The sequence below is a fragment of the Engystomops pustulosus genome, chromosome 5 (genome assembly GCF_040894005.1).
Source record: "Engystomops pustulosus chromosome 5, aEngPut4.maternal, whole genome shotgun sequence".
NCBI lineage: Eukaryota > Metazoa > Chordata > Amphibia > Anura > Leptodactylidae > Engystomops > Engystomops pustulosus.
The window spans coordinates 200094885-200117575 of record NC_092415.1 but is presented as its reverse complement, the minus strand read 5'-3'; the positions used below and the strand labels follow the sequence as shown (position 1 = coordinate 200117575).

General features: G+C 43.3%; 1 protein-coding gene across 2 annotated transcripts in view; it reads right to left on the bottom strand.

The window, feature by feature from the left end:
- Positions 1-2511: 2511 nt before the first annotated feature.
- The window catches only part of LOC140133771 (tachykinin-like peptide), a 40021-nt gene continuing 19841 nt past the window's right edge, over positions 2512-22691 (bottom strand). The window contains exons 3-6 of one of the 2 annotated variants that reach the window (XM_072154348.1): positions 15578-15671; positions 12778-12801; positions 9665-9718; positions 2512-3540 (exon numbers count right to left, since the gene is read on the bottom strand). In XM_072154348.1, coding sequence (XP_072010449.1) covers positions 3491-3540; positions 9665-9718; positions 12778-12801; positions 15578-15671 — 222 coding nt within the window. In that variant the 3' untranslated portion in view covers positions 2512-3490. The remainder of the gene's footprint in view (positions 3541-9664; positions 9719-12777; positions 12802-15577; positions 15672-22691) is intronic. The other variant, XM_072154349.1, reaches the window with a different exon arrangement.

The following is a 22691-nucleotide window of genomic DNA, read 5'->3' as shown; positions in this document are numbered from 1 at the left end:
GTGACATCACTGTGTGTATCATCCCTGTACTGTGACATCACTGTGTGTATTATCCCTGTACTGTGACATCACTGTGTGTATTATGCCTGTACTGTGACATCACTGTGTGTATTATCATGTACTGTGACATCACTGTGTGTATTATCCCTGTACTGTGACATCACTGTGTGTATTATCCCTGTACTGTGACATCGCTGTGTGTATTACCCCTGTACTGTGACATCACTGTGTGTATTATCTCTGTACTGTGACATCACTGTGTGTATTATCCCTGTACTGTGACGTCACTGTCTGTATTACCCCTGTACTGTGACATCACTGTGTGTATTATACCTGTACTGTGACATCACTGTGTGTATTATCCCTGTCCTGTGACATCACTGTGTGTATTACCCCTGTACTGTGACATCGCTGTGTGTATTACCCCTGTACTGTGACATCACTGTGTGTATTATCTCTGTACTGTGACATCACTGTGTGTATTATCCCGGTACTGTGACATCACTGTGTGTATTATCCCTGTACTGTGACGTCATTGTCTGTATTACCCCTGTACTGTGACATCACTGTGTGTATTATCCCTGTACTGTGACATCACTGTGTGTATTATCCCTGTCCTGTGACATCGCTGTGTGTATTATCCCTGTACTGTGACATCACTGTGTGTATTATCCCTGTACTGTGACATCACTGTGTGTATTATCTCTGTACTGTGACATCACTGTGTGTATTATCCCTGTCCTGTGACATCACTGTGTGTATTCTCCCTGTACTGTGACATCACTGTGTGTATTATCCCTGTACTGTGACATCACTGTGTGTATTATCCCTGTACTGTGACATCACTGTGTGTATTATCTCTGTACTGTGACATCACTGTGTGTATTATATCTGTACTGTGACATCACTGTGTGTATTATCTCTGTACTGTGACATCACTGTGTATATTATCCCTGTACTGTGACATCACTGTGTGTATTATCCCTGTACTGTGACATCACTGTGTGTATTATCTCTGTACTGTGACATCACTGTGTGTATTATCCCTGCACTGTGACATCACTGTGTGTATTATCCTGTACTGTGACATCACTGTGTGTATTATCCCTGTACTGTGACATCACTGTGTGTATTATCCCTGCACTGTGACATCACTGTGTGTATTATCCCTGCACTGTGACATCACTGTGTGTATTATCCCCGTACTGTGACATCCCTGTGTGTATTATCCCTCTCCTTTGACATCCCTGTGTGTATTATCCCTGCACTGTGACATCACTGTGTGTATTATCCCTGCACTGTGACATCACTGTGTGTATTATCCTGTACTGTGACATCACTGTGTGTATTCTCCTGTACTGTGACATCACTGTGTGTATTACCCCTGTACTGTGACATCACTGTGTGTATCATCCCTGTACTGTGACATCACTGTGTGTATTATCCCTGTACTGTGACATCACTGTGTGTATTATGCCTGTACTGTGACATCACTGTGTGTATTATCATGTACTGTGACATCACTGTGTGTATTATCCCTGTACTGTGACATCACTGTGTGTATTATCCCTGTACTGTGACATCGCTGTGTGTATTACCCCTGTACTGTGACATCACTGTGTGTATTATCTCTGTACTGTGACATCACTGTGTGTATTATCCCTGTACTGTGACGTCACTGTCTGTATTACCCCTGTACTGTGACATCACTGTGTGTATTATACCTGTACTGTGACATCACTGTGTGTATTATCCCTGTCCTGTGACATCACTGTGTGTATTACCCCTGTACTGTGACATCGCTGTGTGTATTACCCCTGTACTGTGACATCACTGTGTGTATTATCTCTGTACTGTGACATCACTGTGTGTATTATCCCGGTACTGTGACATCACTGTGTGTATTATCCCTGTACTGTGACGTCATTGTCTGTATTACCCCTGTACTGTGACATCACTGTGTGTATTATCCCTGTACTGTGACATCACTGTGTGTATTATCCCTGTCCTGTGACATCGCTGTGTGTATTATCCCTGTACTGTGACATCACTGTGTGTATTATCCCTGTACTGTGACATCACTGTGTGTATTATCTCTGTACTGTGACATCACTGTGTGTATTATCCCTGTCCTGTGACATCACTGTGTGTATTCTCCCTGTACTGTGACATCACTGTGTGTATTATCCCTGTACTGTGACATCACTGTGTGTATTATCCCTGTACTGTGACATCACTGTGTGTATTATCTCTGTACTGTGACATCACTGTGTGTATTATATCTGTACTGTGACATCACTGTGTGTATTATCTCTGTACTGTGACATCACTGTGTATATTATCCCTGTACTGTGACATCACTGTGTGTATTATCCCTGTACTGTGACATCACTGTGTGTATTATCTCTGTACTGTGACATCACTGTGTGTATTATCCCTGTACTGTGACATCACTGTATTCCAAGTAAATATACAATATAGAAAATAATACAAGCTGGAAACACAAGGAAATGTTGCAAAATCTCAAGTTTTTTTTTTATTCAAAGTGCCACTATCAGAAAAAATCTAGACAATGAAATGAAGACTTTGGATTCACATTCAGGAAATAAAATAAACATGCTGCAATGATACCGACGTCTGGCCCGTCATAAAGGTACAACAGTGGAATCTCATCATCATAAGACATTAAAATTCTGTCCTGTATATATCTAAACAGCGTATCTAAGTGTTGGGGGTAGTGACCCTGCAGTGGCCCATCTACTAATGGACTACAACTACCAGCAGGTTCTGGGTGTCTCTACCCCGTCTACCAGATAGATAGACTGGCGTCACATTTGGGAGAATCTGCTATTTTAAGGAAGCTCAACTTAAAGGGATTGTCAAGAACTACAAGATGGCGGTTTTTTTTTTTTCTAGAAACAGCACCACATCTTTACACAGGTTGTGCCTGGTATTGCAAGTCATCTTCATTCACTTCCATAGAACTGAGCTGCAATACCGGGCACAACCTGTGTAAAGATGTGGCGCTATTTCTAGATAAAATGAGCTTGGCTTTTTTAATCCTGGAGCTTTTAAGGGTGAATAACCCCGGCTAGGGGAATAGGTTATGGCTTAGATCTGGAGATTTGGCCCTCCAGACCGTCACTCTGGTAAGGTCCCAGGTCTAATATTTCAGATCCTCACGTACACCTAGACCCTCCACAGCCTTATAGGGGGTATAATGCCATCAGAAGAGGTTCCTCAGCAGATTCTCTCCAATCGTGCGCCTATTACATAATCCCGATGAGAGTGGTAGTTGGAGAATCACAGCACACGTATAGGACACGTATCATTGCCACACTATTAAAAATAATAACTTTATTGAATATACAAGCTAAACCAATCTTAAAATAAATAAGTATTCATTTTACACAGGATATAATATATTACACTTCATCTTCTGGTCCAATGAATGACGTTATATCGATGGAGCGGGGGGGAGGGCGGGGTCTCATTTGCGTCTTCGTTCGTAATTATGTATCGTGTTCCTTTCTGATGATCCTGGGGAGGAAATGTCAGGGATGAATAAAGATAAGAATATAATACATTGTAACACATCTGGATGGAGATAATGAAATATATCGGATATATAGTTACATTAATATTGTAGGGAGATACGTTACTATACTGGGGCGCGTTTATCAAAGGCCGGCGCAGAGTGCGTCACGGTATGATGTTCCCCCTGCCGGATCTGTGCTGCGCTCGTGGGGCACTTCTATGCCAGGTCTGACCTGGGGTAGAATTGCGCCATAGCCTGCGCTGGTACCGATGCAGGTTAAAGGCAGTGCGCAGCCGCGGGGAAGAAACACCCCAGGTCCGCCCACCGCGTGGCACTTCCCCCTCCCCGTTGCTGTAGACGGCAGAGAAGACGCAATTTGACTAAATCGCGTCTTGTAGGTCTGTTTTTAGATGTACAAGCCGTGATAAGTCCCCCCCATTGAGAGATAAGTGGAAAGCCTTGGGGGTCATTTATCTCATCTCCCGCTTTTTTTTTTAGCTCTTTTTGCGCCTTTTGCGAGTCCTTTTTTTTGCACCTGATTTGTCTTTCTAGTTTTTGTTCTTTGTCAAATGCAGATTTTTTTTTTTAAAAACTTATAAGGCGCAAACTTTTGCACAACTCCTACCATTGCTTTTCCTCCGCATGGTCAGGACTGGCATGGTTTTGCACAATTATTTGCGCCCTTTTAGGCGCAAATCAACGTTAAATAAGGCCCAAACATCTAGAAGCAGGAGAAATACAAAAGAAAAATTAGGTGCAAACCAGGAAACTGCTACACGGCGAACTCCAGTGAACTGCTGAAAAATTGCGCAAATTCTTCAATGTACCTAAAAAGTCACTAAAATACAACCAAAAAAATGTGCATCAGACTAAGATAAATCTGTCCCATTATTTTTTGGTTTACAAAGCCACTGAAGTCCTGACGTTTTTTGACGTTGTATATTAGGACTTTTAACTAAGATAGATAGTTAAGTAGGTACTGTAGGCAGGTAGATAGTTAGATATGAGATTAGCTGATTTGAAGTTTCTGTATGATTTTCAGGCACCAAATCAAATCTGAATAGTCTGTGTATATGATAATAACTGGAGTCTAAAGGATCCATAGAACCTTTTGTAAAAAAAAAAACCTGAACTAGAGGGGCTCATATACCAATTTCCATGACAAAAAACAAACATTGGGGCTCATTTACTAAGGGTCCACCAGCCGCATTTTCGTCGAGTTTCCTGACGATTTCCGTGTTGTGCCCATTTAACAGGGGTTTTTGGCGAACGTGATCGGATTTTGACGCAATCACGCCGAATTTCATGCAACACAAATCGGGAGACGTGGCCCCCGGGATCGGGTGTCGCAACAGGACCGGGTAAGTAAATTTGCCCCATTGGTTCTAATTGGACGAGTGTCTGATGCTCTCCACAGCACACAGCGCTGCACCGCAGGGCATCTTCTATGTCAGGTCTGACCTAGCACTGAGTTGCGTTATGACTTGCGCGTGACAGCACGCATTCCCTGCCCAACTGGCGAATTGGGAAGAGAAGTCGCAATTCCCTGTGCTGCGGCTTGTGCTCCTGTCAGAAATCAGTCAGACAGATGACAGAGAGATAAATAATGACATATAATTTATCAGACATATATCAAGCTGGGATTTAGGTGGGAATAGATGGTGCCATGTTTCCGCCTGAACGTGTTCCGACACAGGCTAGGGCACAGGTCAGACCTGGCATAGAGGTGCCCTGGTGGCACAGCGCATGGCATCTGCCTGTCTGCATTTATCAGGAGGTCAAAGCAGGGGCCTCATCAAACAATGGCGCACATAGCACCAGCGTATGATAAATGTGCCCCCTGCACTCCACTGACATGTATAGAAAGGGTCTATATGTGGTCAGACAGCTCAATAATAAAAGACAATTCGGTTTATAGGGACAACTTGGGGGAGATTTATCAGAAATGTCTGAGGTAAAACTGATCTAGTTACCCATGAAAACCAATCAGAGCTCAGCTTTCATTTTAAAAATTGCTGTGGGAAAAAGAAAGCTAAGGTCTGATTGGTTGCCATGGGAAATTAGTACAGTTTTACCTCAGACATTTCTAAAAAAAAAAAAATCTCCCCCTTAAGATCTCTAACAATCCCATTGATAAGACTGGTAACTAGGCACAGTGCCTCCCTAGCAACCACACAATTCACCTCAGACCAGGCCTAGAAAGACTTCTGTGGGCCCAAAACCTCTTCTCATGTCAACAGATTATTATGGGAACCCAAATTTCAGTAGGCCTCTGCTATGTCTCCCCAAATTCTGGGGCGATCTCATAGGTAAAATCGTGTGACTGCCCCTTCCTGGATTTGGGATTGTTACTGATGTTTTGGGCAATCCTGATAAATTGAATCCTGTTTAGGATGTGATGTCCCCCCCCGGTACAGGCGGATCATTGTCCATTTCCATGTTTTGTGAACCCAAAATCAGTGTTTAGTTGCACTCTTAAAGGAGATCAGTAGAGACAACCCCTTTAACATTAATGTACGTGTCCCCCGAGGAATCTAAGTTTGGTTCATTAGAACAGTAACATTAACTCTATTTTTTTCCAAAAGAGAAATCTTTTTTTAAAAGAAAATTCGATGAACCGTGAAAGACAACGCAACAAAATGACCCCCAATCCCCATTAATAAATGTATAAAGAAAATAACAGAAATTAATGATAAAAAAAGATCAAATAAAATACAGGAAAAATAGAAACACAATTTCCTGTCCATCCATGGGGATAAAATGGTCTAAATCTATTCTGTCCTATTGGTTTAGTCCTGTTGGTTCCATCCTGTTGGACCTGTCCTATTACTTTTTGTCATGTGGGTTCTAGTTCTGTGCTTTTGGTTCTTCCCTATAAGGTCAGTGATGCTGGTTCTGTCCTATAAGGTCTGTCCTATAGGTTCTGTGCTGTTGGTTATGTCCTATAAGTTCTGTGCTGTTGGTTCTGTCCTATAAGGTCTGTCCTATAGGTTCTGTGCTGTTGGTTATGTCCTATAAGTTCTGTGCTGTTGGTTCTGTCCTATAAGGTCAGTGGTGTTGGTTCTGTCCATCAAGGTCTGTCCTATAGGTTCTGTGCTGTTGGTTCTGTCCTATAAGGTCTGTCTTATAAGTTCTGTGTTGTTGATTCTATCCTATATGGTTAGTGCTGTAGGTACTGTCCTATAAGGTCTGTCCTATAGGTTCTGTGCTGTGGATTCTGTCCTATAAGTTCTGTCCTATAGGTTCTCTGCTGTTGATTCCGTCCTATATGGTTAGTGCTGTTGGTTCTGTCCTATAAGTTCTGTGCTGTTGGTTCTGTCCTGTTAGTTCGGAACTGTTGACTAGTGGATATGTTGTTCAGATTGAAGTGAAGCCCCCCTGATTCTGCTGCGCTGGCTCTCAGGGGGTCCGCCCTCCTTACAGCTGCTTAGTAATTTGTCATCATTTGCATTGAAGCTTTAAAACTCGTTCCCATGGGGCAATTAATTAAGCATCACTTACTATGACATGTACAGGCCGCACGGACTTAAAGAGGAGCTAAATAATTCAGAGGGAGATAGTGGCAGCGGAAGGTCAATATGTTCCACTCTTGACCCCGTCGGTAGCAGCCCAGGGAGTCAATAATAAAAACCTCTATGTGGTCTTCATGTTCCTACTCACTGGATACAGTCTGTACTCCAGAGCAGCGAGCACTGACCCCATAAAACACAAGACATTATGGACCTGATCCACTCAATGTACTGCCATATGGTGCTCGGAATCCCACCCATAATACGGCACCAGACATACTGTATTGGGGGCATGCAACAGATTCCTCCATAATGAATGAGATGGGAACATATATGGTGCTATAAACTGCCATATACATGGAGAGATGTGACCACTATGTACATGAGGTCCTATGGGAGCAGCAAATTTCATGTAGATGACATACAATACCCTCTTCTCCTGTGTCTCAGGGTCCTACCATCACACCCCGGGGGCCCTTGCTCAAGATTGATATTAGAGTCTAATTCCCAAAATACTCTTTTTGAGTTGTGATGCTTCTTTACCTACCAAAGGAATGTGTCAGCAGGTGAGACCATACAGACTGCAGCCAGCGTTATTTGTCCTCACACTGCTGTGCTCTGTGCTCTTTGCTGCCAGTGTTATGTGTCCTTACACTGCAGTGCTCTGTGCTCTCTGCAGCCAGTGTTATGTGTCCTTACACTGCAGTGCTCTGTGCTCTCTGCAACCAGTGTTATGTGTCCTCACACTGCTGTGCGCTGTGCTCTCTGCTGCCAGTGTTGTGTCCTCACACTGCTGTGCTCTGTGCTTTCTGCTGCCAGTGTTATGTGTCCTCACACTGCTGTGCTCTGTGCTCTCTGCTGCCAGTGTTATGTGTCCTTACACTGCAGCGCTCTGTGCTCTCTGCAGCCAGTGTTATGTGTCCTCACACTGCTGTGCTCTGTGCTCTCTGCTGCCAGTGTTATGTGTCCTTACACTGCAGTGCTCTGTGGTCTCTGCAGCCGGTGTTGTGTCCTCACACTGCTGTGCTCTGTGCTCTCTGCTGCCAGTGTTATGTGACTTACACTGCTGTGCTCTGTGCTCTCTGCGTCCAGTGTTATGTATCCTTACACTGCTGTGCTCTGTACTCTCTACAGCCAGTGTTATGTATTGTTGCTGGAGAGATGTGTAATCATAACTCTGTGTATGGTGTTAGTTGCAGCAGGACTGTGATAAAAGGACTATGAAATATCGATTTATATTCCAGGATTGTAGCTTCTTCAAGTAAACTGTGGCTGTGTCCTCACACTTCTGTGCTCTCTGCAGCCAGTGTTATGTATTGTCCCTGGAGATTTGTAATCAGACTGTTGCGTATGGTGTCAGCAGCAGCAGGACTGTGATATATGGATTTATATTTCAGGAATGTATTGCTTCGGCAAGTACACTGTTGGTGTGTCCTCACACTGCTGTGCTATGAGCTCTCTGCAGTCAGTGTTAGGTATTGTCCCTGCAGAGATGTGCAACCAGACCTTTTGTATGTTGTTAGTAGCAGCAGGACTTTGGAATATGGATTTATATTCCAGGATTGTACTGGGAGCTTGTCTTTACACTGCTGTGCTCTTAGCTCCCAGCGGACAGTGTTATATGTGTAATTAGACCTTTGTGTATGTTATTTGTAGCAGCAGGACTGTGATATGTGGTTTTATATTCCAGAACTGTAGCTATTTGCATTCAACTCCTCCACAACACCTCTATTCAGCTTTGAAAAAAATCTCTAGCATCATTCTGGATAAATATCACATCAGTCACTCAGAGCACAGCAGTGTGAGGACACGTCTCCAGTGCACTTGGAGAAGCTACACTACTGGAATATAAATCCATATATCACAGTCCTGCTGCTACTAACAACATACACAAAGGTCTGATTACACATCTCCCAGGGACAATACATAACACTGGCTGCAGAGAGAACAGAGAACAGCAGTGTGAGGTCTGATTACACATCTCTCCATGGACAATACATAACACTGGCTGCAGAGAGCACAGAGCACAGCAGTGTGAGGTCTGATTACACATCTCTCCAGGGACAATACATAACACTGACTGCAGAGAGCACAGAGAACAGCAGTGTGAGGTCTGATTACACATCTCTCCAGGGACAATACATAACACTGGCTGCAGAGAGCACAGAGCACAGCAGTGTGAGGTCTGATTACACATCTCTCCAGGGACAATACATAACACTGACTGCAGAGAGCACAGAGAACAGCAGTGTGAGGTCTGATTACACATCTCTCCAGGGACAATACCTAACACTGGCTGCAGAGAGAACAGAGCACAGCAGTGTGAGGTCTGATTACACATCTCTCCAGGGACAATGCATACAGTTCCTGCGGTTTTGCAAAGTCGTGACTTCTGACAGACCAGTTTACGTCTCATAGGATCCTCCGGTTTTGCTAAGACCAGTCCTAATCACCCCCTCCCCCCAGCCGGGGGCACATATTTACGGTTCCATTTGGTTTTATAAGTCACAAACAAGAAATAATATATGACAGATATTACATGACGGCACAGACATGACGCGGATGTATCATCCATAAAATATCCATCTTATCAATGATACATCGGATGAATACATACCGGAAAATAAAGATCTTTTGCCCATAAGTCCAAAAAAGTTATCTGATTTATACCCTGAAAAATATACATTTCAAGGATTGTGGGTTTTTAGACATTTTTGACTTTTTGAACATTCATCACACGGATTCTCTGGGAAAACATAAATCTGGCAAAAAAATCCCAAAATTTTCTTAATTTCATGTTAAATATAGAGCCAAAGAAATTGATTGTGAGGACCATAGGGGGTAATGTGTGCTAATCTAACCCGGATTAGGAGATTGCTATTGATTATTGATCACAATGTATAGATCCCTTTAATACTTAATAGACATAACCAGAAGATTGACAGGAGGATCAAAAGGAGCCACATGGCAGAGGATAAAGAGATTGGAAAGGGATCAGAGTTGCAGCATGCAGAGAAGTGGATTTTATCATTGATGTCCAGGTTTGTCCTCAAGCTAAGAGGGGACTTAAAGGGGACTTCTAACCAATTTCACCAACCACAACTCTTGACAGCCCTTAAAAGATGGAGTTCTACTGATTCGGGCGCAGTTGTAATTTTTTCTCTAGCCCCTACCATTCCTGAACAATCGTTTTTTAAAAATTTCTTTTAGCTCCATTAAAAGATGGGTTGGGCCAGACTACATGTTCCATGTCAGGACAGCCCACTTCCCTGATTAGCATATTGGTTTCCTAAACTAATATCAGTAATTGCTCAGGAACGGTGGGAGCTAGAGAAAAAATTCCAACTATACTGAAATCAGTAAAGCAGAGCCTATTAAGGGATACAAGGAGTTGGTCGCAATGGTGAAAGGTCCACCTTAAAGGGGTTGACTGGTTTTAAATCCCATTTTCCCAATTCTAAGTTTATAGGTGGTGCCTTCATATTAAACTTTATCAATAAAAGCAGAGAGCAACTACTAAGAGATTCTCTTGCTAGGGAGACAACTTATGGTATTCTTGTGAATGGGAGATGTGTAATGCACTATTTTACCTGCGGGGGCACTGCAGGTAAATCCAGCACTTTCTACAAGGTGCTATGTAACCTCTGTAACTTTGATACATTTTGATGGGATTTGTATCACTCTTATTAAATTAATTAATCATTCAATTCATAATCAATTTATATTTTTCAGTTGTAATCCACATAAAAATGTTAAGTTGTCAGTGGACAACCCCCTTCCCTCTGCTTGGGATTGCTCCTTATAAATTAGAACAGAATATAAATTTGAAAGAATTTCTCTTGCTCTGGAAGACTCAGTGTGACCATGGTCATCTATATGATTCAATGTGCCCCCTGTAATACCATGTTTCTCCTGTAGTGGCCACTGCAGGGAAATGTGGGCTCTCAGCAATAAGAGAAGAACACCAGGGATTCAAACTTTCTGATCCAGGGCAAATAGCAGATTACCTATCTAATAGTTTTTACTTGTGTTGTGTACATCCATATAGCTACCTACAAAAATATCTGCCAAACTGTAAATGCAGCTTTAGATGTGACTGGAGGATAGAATCACCATGTAACTTATAATCAGCATGGAATAAGTAGATTCAGATTTTTTTTCTGATTTTCATGAATGTGAGAATTTTTTGTAGTAAAGTAAAAGCATAATCTGAATAATAAAAACAATCTTGATTTCACTATAAAAGCAAATAGATTTTTCCTTTTCTCGATTTTCTCGATTTAGGGCGATCACACAATCCATTAGGGGAGCACCAGAAAAATCTGATTTTGTTTCTATAGATTGTATGAACTAACTTACGTTTTCTAGATATTTGACCAAATCCTACATAGAGAAGAAGAATTAGAATGAAATGTTTTTCTATCAAACATTTTTGAAGGGGGCGTGGCCTCCCTGATACACCAATCAGAGCTCACCCTCATTTCTTAAAGGGGTTGTTTTCTTTAGAAACCCACATGTGGTATTCCAAGCTGATTGAGGTGAGTTCCTCTATTTGGACCTGCTACACAGAGCAGTTCTGTCTCTGGAGGAACCTACAATTTCATGGATAGTCTGGGAGCTCCCTGTTATACTTTATATGACCTGTGAGGGCGCTACCAGGTATCCCTTTAACTTCTCTGGAAAAACAAAGGATATGGCACAGCTTTAGGGTCCACTACAGGACACAGAAGTTTTTTGCTCTGGTGTTCATAACATAGTATATTGTTATATATGGGACTATCCCTTTAAAGAAAATCTACTATCAAATCCATCATGATAACCCAGGGACTCTTGATCATAGATCCAGGCTGATAGATCTGTGACTGTGTTAATCTTCGTATATTTGTTATCCATGGCCTCCTTCCTTCTGAAATCAATTTTTAAAATTATGCTAATTAGCCTGAAGTGCTCTGGGGGGAGTTACCAGAGCCCCTCCATGCTGCATCTTCACAAGCTGTTACTTTGTCTCCCTCTTCTTCCCCATTCTTCTGTCTGTTGTAATCTCACGCAGTGAGAGGGGAAAGTTTTACGACACAGTGTAACAGGCTGTGAAGCTGGTAATGCCCCCAGAGACTTTCCGTCTCATTAGCATAAAAGTAGATTTTTTAGAAGGAATGGATAACAAATATAAGAAGATTCCCACAATCCAGATGCCTGGATCTATGAGTAAGTGTCCCTTTATCACGATGTATTTTAACTAATAAAGTTTTATTTAAAAAAAAAACAAAGCAGTAAAGTAACCAGATATGTAATTGCTGCGCTAGGCTGTGATCGGTTGCTATGGACTGCTGCTAAATTTCTCCCTAGTAACCACTACTGTTTTGTCAACCTCTAAAATTCTCAATCCCCATTTTGCTTTCTCCAGTTTTAATAACAACCCCCTCCGCCCCCCAGACTGTGTAGAGATTCAGTCAGATGAAACGCTAATTACAAGACATAAATAATGATGCGCTCCCGGGGTGGAGGCGCTGCCATAACTACACATGTGTTGCGCCTTTCGTCTTGCTCTAATGTAAGATCTCAGTAATGTGATTACACGGAGTCCGCAAGGAATGGAGCCGCAGTATGAGAAATTAAAAAAAGAAAACGATGCCAGACAGGACGGGGTTAACCCAAAATTAAAGAGGCAGAGGATATGGCAGAGTAATGTGATGGGAGGAGAGGATTGTAGAAGGCAGAAAATACACTTACTTTTGCGGGACATCTGACCATATCCTAAAAAAAAATTAAAAGGAAAATTGTGATTGACAGGAGTTACATGTTGGGCGGCCATTTTGAAGTCACTGCGTGTAAGAGAACTACCTCCATTCACAGGAAACATCATTACCCTGACATCACACAGAGAGGAGCCAACCAGATGACTAGTATGTAGTGATGACATCACCGAGAGATTAGACTACTGGATGATTAGTATGTAGTGATGATATCATATAGTATCATAGTATCATAGTATATAAGGCTGGAAAAAGACGCAAGTCCATCAAGTCCATAACCCGTGATATTTTTTCTCTCCAGAAAGGCATCCAGGCCTCTCTTGAACATGTACATAGAGTCGGCCATAACAACCTCCTGCGGCAGAGAGTTCCACAGTCTCACTGCTCGTACAGTAAAGAACCTTTGTCTATGGTGATGGTAGAACCTCCCCTCCTACAGGTGTAGAGGATGCCCCCTGTCTATGGTGATGGTAAAATCGCCTCTCCTCTAGACGTAGAGGATGTCTCCTGTCTATGGTGATGGTAGAGCCGCCTCTGCTCTAGGTGTAGAGGATGCCCCTGTCTATGGTGATGGTAAAATCGCCTCTCCTCTAGGTGTAGAGGATGCCCCCTGTCTATGGTGATGGTAAAATCGCCTCTCCTCTAGGTGTAGAGGATGCCTCCTGTCTATGGTGATGGTAGAACCTCCTCTCCTCTAGGTGTAGAGGATGCCCCCTGTCTATGGTGATGGTAGAACCTCCTCTCCTCTAGGTGTAGAGGATTTCCCCTGTCTATGGTGATGGTAGAACCTCCTCTCCTCTAGGTGTAGAGGATGTCCCCTGTCTATGGTGATGGTAGAACCCCCTCTCCTCTAGGTGTAGAGGATGCCCCCTGTCTATGGTGATGGTAGAACCTCCTCTCCTCTAGGTGTAGAGGATGCCCCCTGTCTATGGTGATGGTAGAACCTCCTCTCCTCAAGGTGTAGAGGATGCCCCCTGTCTATGGTGATGGTAGAACCTCCTCTCCTCTAGGTGTAGAGGATGCCCCCTGTCTATAGTGATGGTAGAACCTCCTCTCCTCTAGGTGTAGAGGATGCCCCCTGTCTATGGTGATGGTAGAACCTCCTCTCCTCTAGGTGTAGGGGATGCCCCCTGTCTATGGTGATGGTAGAACCTCCTCTCCTCTAGGTGTAGAGGATGCCCCCTGTCTATGGTGATGGTAGAATCGCCTCTCCTCTAGGTGTAGAGGATGCCCCCTGTCTATGGTGATGGTAGAACCGCCTCTCCTCCAGGTGTAGAGGATGCCCCCTGTCTATGGTGATGGTAGAACCTCCTCTCCTCTAGGTGTAGAGGATGCCCCCTGTCTATGGTGATGGTAGAACCCCCTCTCCTCTAGGTGTAGAGGATGCCCCCTGTCTATGGTGATGGTAGAACCCCCTCTCCTCTAGGTGTAGAGGATGCCCCCTGTCTATGGTGATGGTAGAATCGCCTCTCCTCTAGGCGTAGAGGATGCCCCCTGTCTATGGTGATGGTAGAACCTCCTCTCCTCTAGGTGTAGAGGATGCCTCCTGTCTATGGTGATGGTAGAACCTCCTCTCCTCTAGGTGTAGAGGATGCCCTCTGTCTATAGTGATGGTAGAACCTCCTCTCCTCTAGGTGTAGAGGATGTCCCCTGTCTATGGTTATAGTAGAACTGCCTCTCCTCTAGGTGTAGAGGATGCCCCCTGTCTATGGTGATGGTAGAACCGCCTCTCCTCTAGGTGTAGAGGATGCCCCCTGTCTATGGTGATGGTAGAACCTCCTCTCCTCTAGGTGTAGAGGATGCCCCCTGTCTATGGTGATGGTAGAACCTCCTCTCCTCTAGGTGTAGAGGATGCCCCCTGTCTATAGTGATGGTAGAACCTCCTATCCTCTAGGTGTAGAGGATGCCCCCTGTCTATGGTGATGATAGAACCTCCTCTCCTCTAGGTGTAGAGGAAGCCCCCTGTCTATGGTGATGGTAGAACCTCCTCTCCTCTAGGTGTAGAGGATGCCCCCTGTCTATAGTGATGGTAGAACCTCCTATCCTCTAGGTGTAGAGGATGCCCCCTGTCTATGGTGATGGTAGAACCTCCTCTAGGTGTAGAGGATGCCCCCTGTCTATGGTGATGGTAGAACCTCCTCTCCTCTAGGTGTAGAGGATACCCCCTGTCTATAGTGATGGTAGAACCTCCTCTCCTCTAGGTGTAGAGGATGCCCCCTGTCTATGGTGATGGTAGAGCCTCCTCTCCTCTAGGTGTAGAGGATGCCCCCTGTCTATGGTGATGGTAGAACCTCCTCTAGGTGTAGAGGATGCCCCCTGTCTATGGTGATGGTAGAACCTCCTCTCCTCTAGGTGTAGAGGATGCCCCCTGTCTATGGTGATGGTAGAACCTCCTCTCCTCTAGGTGTGGAGGATGCCCCCTAGAATAAAGATTAAATGGAAATTAATTCCAAAATATGAAACACAGATGTTGAGATCAATAGCCTGAATCTAAGGTTTGCGATTTTTGCTATTGCTACAGCTTCTATACAGCTCAATTGTCCCCATAGTAACAGACTACAAGCACCCTCTCTGCGTAGTCTGATCCTGCACAGTGTAGGAAGATGGCGGCAAAAGATGAGAGAGAACAAGTGGGTTCATTTTTCATTTTAGACGCAATGAGAACAATAAATATATCATTTATCGCGATGGATAAGACGGAAAGACATGTCCACTATACGCAGCCGTACCATAATCACATATAATCAGTGAGGTGTGACATCATCACCATGACTTACCATTGTTCCGCTTTCCCATTAGACCATAAAACTGATCAGGTCTTGGTTTTCGTGCAATCCTCTGTAGAAAATTTTCAAACACGGGTAATTCGTCCTATAATAAAATGACAAAAAACAAAAAAAGTTCAATAATCTAGTAAATACCCTTCTCCCTCCCTATGAGGTCACTGAGGAAAAGAGTCCTGACCCCGGTCACTTAAAGGGGTTGTTCAGTACAAATAAATAAAGTTGAAACACAAAGCAGTAAATAATAACCCTATGTAACCATATATTTCTTTTTTTGCTAGACAATTCCTTTAAGTCCCACCCCCCCTCCGCTGGCATGGATCCCTCTACTACATTACTGGAGGATGAAAAGGAGAATGGTGGGAATTATCTTCAAGGAAATAACCATTGGACTGAAGTACAGGCGGTCCCCTACTTAAGGACACCCGACTTACAGACAACCCATAGTTACAGACAGACCCCTCTGCCCACTGTGACCTCTGGTGAAGCTCTCTGGATGCTTTAAAATAGTCCCAGATTGCAATAATCAGCTTAAAATTGTCTGCAATTAAGCTTTATTGATAATTCTTGGTCCTATTACAGCAAAAAAATTTGAAACTCCAATTGTCACTGGGGCAAAAAAAAAAAAATTGTCGGGAACTACAATGATAAAATATACAGTTTCGACTTACATACAAATTCAACTTAAGAACAAACCTACAGTCCCTATCTTGTATGTAACCCGGGGACTGCCTGTAGCTTCTCCTAAAATTTGTAATAATTGCAATAATATTACTGGAAGCCCAGACCATAAAAGCCCAGTTCTGCCGCAAAAATAGTTAAACAGAAAGCTAAATGCTATACTATTATTCTGAAATCTCTGCATTGTCAGAATTTATACATTTATAACTCAATATCCACACGGTGCAGGGTAAAATTTCAACAAAGTGTCCGTAATTGCCTCGAAAATTACATTTACGATAAACCACATGACCCAAATGAAATGTATTATGTATAGATCTGCAGATGAGGCGTGAGACCTCACTAATGGGGGCAGCGTAAGAAAAGCTAAAAAGTAATGCATGAGGAAGGGGGAAAACAATCAGAAATGAGGCATGGTATGGTTTTTTGACAACTATAGACTTCCAACAGACACTGTCGCTGAGATGGAGTTGGTGATCACGTGGCGAACTATTCACATCTGAAACCACAAGATCACCAATGATCACCAAGAGGAAACCACCAGTGATCAAGAGGAGATGACCAATGAACACCAAAAGGAGGCCACCATTAGTGATCACCCAAAAAAAAACCAACAATGACCACAAGAGAAAACCACCAATGAGCACCAAGAGGAGATTACCAGTGATCACCAAGAGGATACCACCAGTGATCACCAAGAGGATACCACCAGTGATCACCAAGAGAATATCATCAGATACCCCCAAGAGGAAACCACCAATGATCATCAAGAGGAGACAACCAAGAGGAAACCATCAGTTATTACCAAAAGAAAACCACCAATGATCACCAAGAGGAAACCACCAATGACCACCAAGAGGAGACAGCCCAGATCACCAAAAGGAGACCAGCAGTGATCACCAAGAGGAGACCAGCAGTGATCACCAAGAGGAAACCACCAGTGATCACCAAAAGGAGACCAGCAGTGATCACCAAGAGGAGACCAGCAGTGATCACCAAGAGGAAACCACCAGTGATCACCAAAAGGAGACCACCAGTGATCACCAAGAGGAGACCAGCAGTAAACTCCAAGAGGAAACCACAAGTGCTCATCAAGATGAAACCACCAGTGATCACCAAGAGGAGACCACCAGTGATCACCAAGAGGAAACCACCAGTGATCACCAAGAGGAAACCACCAGTGATCACCAAGAGGAGATCAGCAGTAAACGTCAAGAGGAAACCATTAGTGATCACCAAGAGGAAACCACCAGTGATCACCAAGAGGAAACCACCAGTGATCACCAAGAGGAAACCACCAGTGATCACCAAGAGGAGACCCCCCAGTGATCACCAAGAGGAGATCAGCAGTAAACGTCAAGAGGAAACCATTAGTGATCACCAAGAGGAAACCACCAGTGATCACCAAGAGGAAACCACCAGTGATCACCAAGAGGAGACCACCAGTGATCATAAAAAGGAGACCACCAGTGATCATAAAAAGGAGACCCCCAGTGATCACCAAGAGGAGGCCATCAATTTGTGTACAACCCTTTTTACTTCTCCAGACAATGGGACCGACTCTTCTGATTGTAGGGTAGCCAAGATATTAGGAAACAAGTAGAAGAACAACTCTATTGAAGTGTTGGGCTTCATAATTTTGCCACCTGGTTGTTCCCTATTTGGCTTAAAGGGATTTTGAAGTTCCAGATTTTTCTCACTTTTTTCAACCTTGTCTTTTCCTTAACTTTCTCTAGCTCAACATTCCTTCTGCTTTCTAGTCCCTTGTTGCAGAAATTTGGAGCTCAAGAAACGCTAATAGCAAGTGAAGATTTTTGCAATGTGGATGAATATTTGCTCACAATTTACCAACTAAACCCTTAATGACCTACGAATCTCAACAATCCAAGTGATAACTAGCGCCATCTAGTGGCTTAAAAATGAGAAAACTCAAAATTATTTAGAGGTTTTTTAAAAAAAATTTATCTCAACTCTTTGTGGAGAGTGTGAGGAGACCCTGGGAGCCGCCAGTAAAGGACACTTTAGAGCAAGCGGATTCCTTGTGTTTCCTCCGAGCCTTTTAGTAACCAACGGCCCATTTCATGTTAAATCATCTTTAATTCATGCAAAAAACCCTGGAACGTTCATGTTTTCCTTTCTTCCCTTAATCCCTTTAACTTGCACAAATTTGCTCACTCAGATGCGTCCTGCTAATTACTGAGCTCAGCCCTTTTACTGGAAGAACATTCAGACAAATCGCCCTTCACCGCTTCATCAGCGCAGGATTCATTAAGTCAAATTACATTCAGAACAGAAGCGAATCCTGGAGGGAAAAAAATAGAACCACTGGAACGCGCCTAAAACAGGTCAGACGTGCGGCCGGAGGATAGGAATCTTATTACATGCAAATCTCATGGAACCCATGCAGGTGATGGGTGACGCTCTACGCTCATCCATATGAAGCATCAAGGACAACATGGAGGGTCCTCTCCGCTTCACAATGCACACTCAAATTCATGTGTCCTCAATGGGGAGAGAAGTTGGATATTTATGTCTTAGGTGTGTACTACTCGGGTTGGCGAACAAAGAAGGATGACCTCTCAACCCCCCCATACACATGCACACTTGAGTCATAGCTTGATGAATGGAGAGAAGAGTAGAGTTGGCTGTGTAGGTCTTAGATGTGTAATAGATGGTACTACTCGGGTTGGCAAACAAGGAAGGACAGTCCTCTCAACTCCCTCATACACATGCACACTTGAGTCATAGTGTGATCAATGGAGAGATCTATGTCTTAGATGTGTAATAGATGGTACTACTCAGGTTGGTGAACAAAGAAGGACAGTCCTCTCAACTCTCCTATGCACATGCACACTTCAGTCATAGTGTGATCAATTGAGAGAAGAGTAGAGTTGGATATTTATGTCTTAGGTGTGTACTACTCGGGTTGGCAAACAGGGAAGGACAGTCCTCTGAGCCTCCCCATACACATGCACACTTGAGTCATAGTGTGATCAATGGAGAGATCTATGTCTTAGATGTGTAATAGATGGTACTACTCCCCTATGCACATGCACACTCAAGTTCATGTGGTCAATGTAGAGATAGGAGTAGCTTTGGTTATTTGAAGATGTGTGATAGATGTTGGGGGAGCCATGAAGAATAGTCCACAGTCTATGGAAATCTCTCAACTCTACTTTCCCTCTAGTGTTCCTTTCTCCATTCAGGATACAGGACATTAAGCAGAGCCAAGCATGCATGTCCACGGGAAAAGTATGGGGAAATATCATTTAACATGCGCAATCCTTCAATGTCATCTGTCAGGGTAGAAGGATGGAGGTTTTCATACACAAAAAATTTATGTATTGTCAATGGGGAGAGTAAAGCTGGGTACATAGACAGTAGGGGGAAGCAGTTTTCTGGCATAGAAGCAGTGAAAGAATTTGGGGTTCTTACAGTGATTACGTCACCTCCATGTCATGTGGGCGTGGAGTGGGTGTAGAGGGGGGAGGTGGCTGGCGGAGCAGGCGGGCACAGGGTATTGCTGCCCCCTGTCTGCATTATTATGAAAAACCTGCAGTGATCTGTAAGGGTTAAGTGTATTGGTCCCTGTACACATAGGGCAGTCAGTGAGATAAGTTGATTTTACTGTAAGTCCATTTTCTTATGATTGTATTATTGCCACAAGTCCTGACCCAACCAGTGACCCAACATCTGCAAGTGAGATCATAGAATCTACCCACAATGCTCAGTGTGTGCCATGAGACCTGAAGTGAATATCAATGTAAAGCCAACTTTCAAAACAGTAGAGAAAAGTTTTTCCTACAAATATATTTTTGGGATTCTATTATTGAAAAGAACATTATAAACATAATAAATAATTTTAAAACGAATTCAAAATCTAAAAAATAAACTTTTATATATTTAATAAAATTAAGCATAATTAATAATGCGCAATTGTTTTCTATAAAAAAATAATACAATCACTATGAATAATATAACAGCCACGATAAATAATAATAATAATAATAATATTAATAATAATAATAATAATAATAATAACTAATATATATTATTAGAATTCAGAATAAAAAGGTAAGAATGTAATATTAATCATTGTATAATAAAGTTTTTTTTAAAAAATAATATAATAATACATTGAAGACATCTTGTTACATTGTTTTTATTTGTTTTGCCATTATAATTTTAATAATAATAATAATAATAATGATTAAAAAAAAAGAAAATAAGAAAATTTACTTAAAATCACTTAATACAAAAAAAGAAATTAGCAATAAATAAATAAGCGATGACCGGGATCTTTCGATGGCCGCTGTCTGGTGCTGGTCGCATCCCTAGCAGAGGAGCCTACGTCTATTTTTTGGCAGTCAATACCTTGTATCGATCCCTTCCTGTCCGCTGAGTATCAGTATTATGTCACGCCTTGTGCGCTCTGAGAGTTATGGATGAGACTCCGGTTGGAATGAGGACAACTCTTTTAAGATAATTGCAGAGCTCCCTCCAAGGTGACTTTGTGACACGGAGGATGGGGGAGGGGGGGCAGGACGCCATCCGCCAGATTATACAATATATCAGCCGCTCTCAGACGTCATTGATTCGCATTGATTATTTAAAGTAATTAGAGAAAAACCCTGGGAGTGGTCTGAGCAGCTGAGAGTCCGAAAACCCGGGTGGCGGAACCATGGATCGGGTCCAGGATTGTCATAGACGAGCACCAAGACTACAGCTGATACATTGTACAGTATATCGAAGACAATTCCACATGTAGAGTCATGAGGTTTAAATAAAAAAAAATAATTGAAGGGCTCATCCAAATTTAGACATTGGCTTTGCCTTTTATCCAGCGACAGCGCCACTCTTCTGCACTGGCTGTGGCTAGTATTGCAGCTCAATTAAGTGAATATGAAAATGCAAGCATACTGCCCCCTCTGTACCACTACAAGTAATACTGCCCCCTCTGTACCACTACAAGTAATACTGCCCCCTCTGTACCACTACAAGTAATACTGCCCCCTCTGTACCACTACAAGTAATACTGCCCTCCCCTCTGTACCACTACAAGTAATACAGCCCCCTCTGTACCACTACAAGTAATACAGCCCCCTCTGTACCACTACAAGTAATACTGCCCCCTCTGTACCACTACAAGTAATACTGCCCCTCTGTACCACTACAAGTAATACTGCCCCCTCTGTACCACTACAAGTAATACTGCCCCCTCTGTACCACTACAAGTAATACTGCCCCCTCTGTACCACTACAAGTAATACTGCCCCCCCTCTGTACCACTACAAGTAATACTGCCCCCTCTGTACCGCTACAAGTAATACTGCCCCCTCTGTACCACTACAAGTAATACTGCCCCCTCTGTACCACTACAAGTAATACTGCCCCCCCTCTGTACCGCTACAAGTAATACTGCCCCCCCTCTGTACCGCTACAAGTAATACTGCCCCCTCTGTACCACTACAAGTAATACTGCCACCTCTGTACCGCTACAAGTAATACTGCCCCCTCTGTACCGCTACAAGTAATACTGCCCCCTCTGTACCGCTACAAGTAATACTGCCCCCTCTGTACCGCTACAAGTAATACTGCCCCCTCTGTGCCACTACAAGTAATACTGCCCCCTCTGTGCCACTACAAGTAATACTGCCCCCCCTCTGTACCACTACAAGTAATACTGCCCCCTCTGTACCACTACAAGTAATACTGCCCCCTCTGTACCACTACAAGTAATACTGCCCCCATTGTGCCACTACAAGTAATACTGCCCCCATTGTGCCACTACAAGTAATACTGCCCCCTCTGTGCCACTACAAGTAATACTGCCCCCTCTGTGCCACTACAAGTAATACTGCCCCCTCTGTACCACTACAAGTAATACTGCCCCCTCTGTACCACTACAAGTAATACTGCCCCCATTGTGCCACTACAAGTAATACTGCCCCCTCTGTACCACTACAAGTAATACTGCCCCCTCTGTACCACTACAAGTAATACTGCCCCCTCTGTACCACTACAAGTAATACTGCCCCCTCTGTACCACTACAAGTAATACTGCCCCCTCTGTACCACTACAAGTAATACTGCCCCCATTGTGCCACTACAAGTAATACTGCCCCCTCTGTACCACTACAAGTAATACTGCCCCCTCTGTACCACTACAAGTAATACTGCCCCCTCTGTACCACTACAAGTAATACTGCCCCCTCTGTACCACTACAAGTAATACTGCCCCTTCTGTACCACTACAAGTAATACTGCCCCTTCTGTACCACTACAAGTAATACTGCCCCCTCTGTACCGCTACAAGTAATACTGCCCCCTCTGTACCGCTACAAGTAATACTGCCCCCTCTGTACCGCTACAAGTAATACTGCCCCCTCTGTACCACTACAAGTAATACTGCCCCCTCTGTACCACT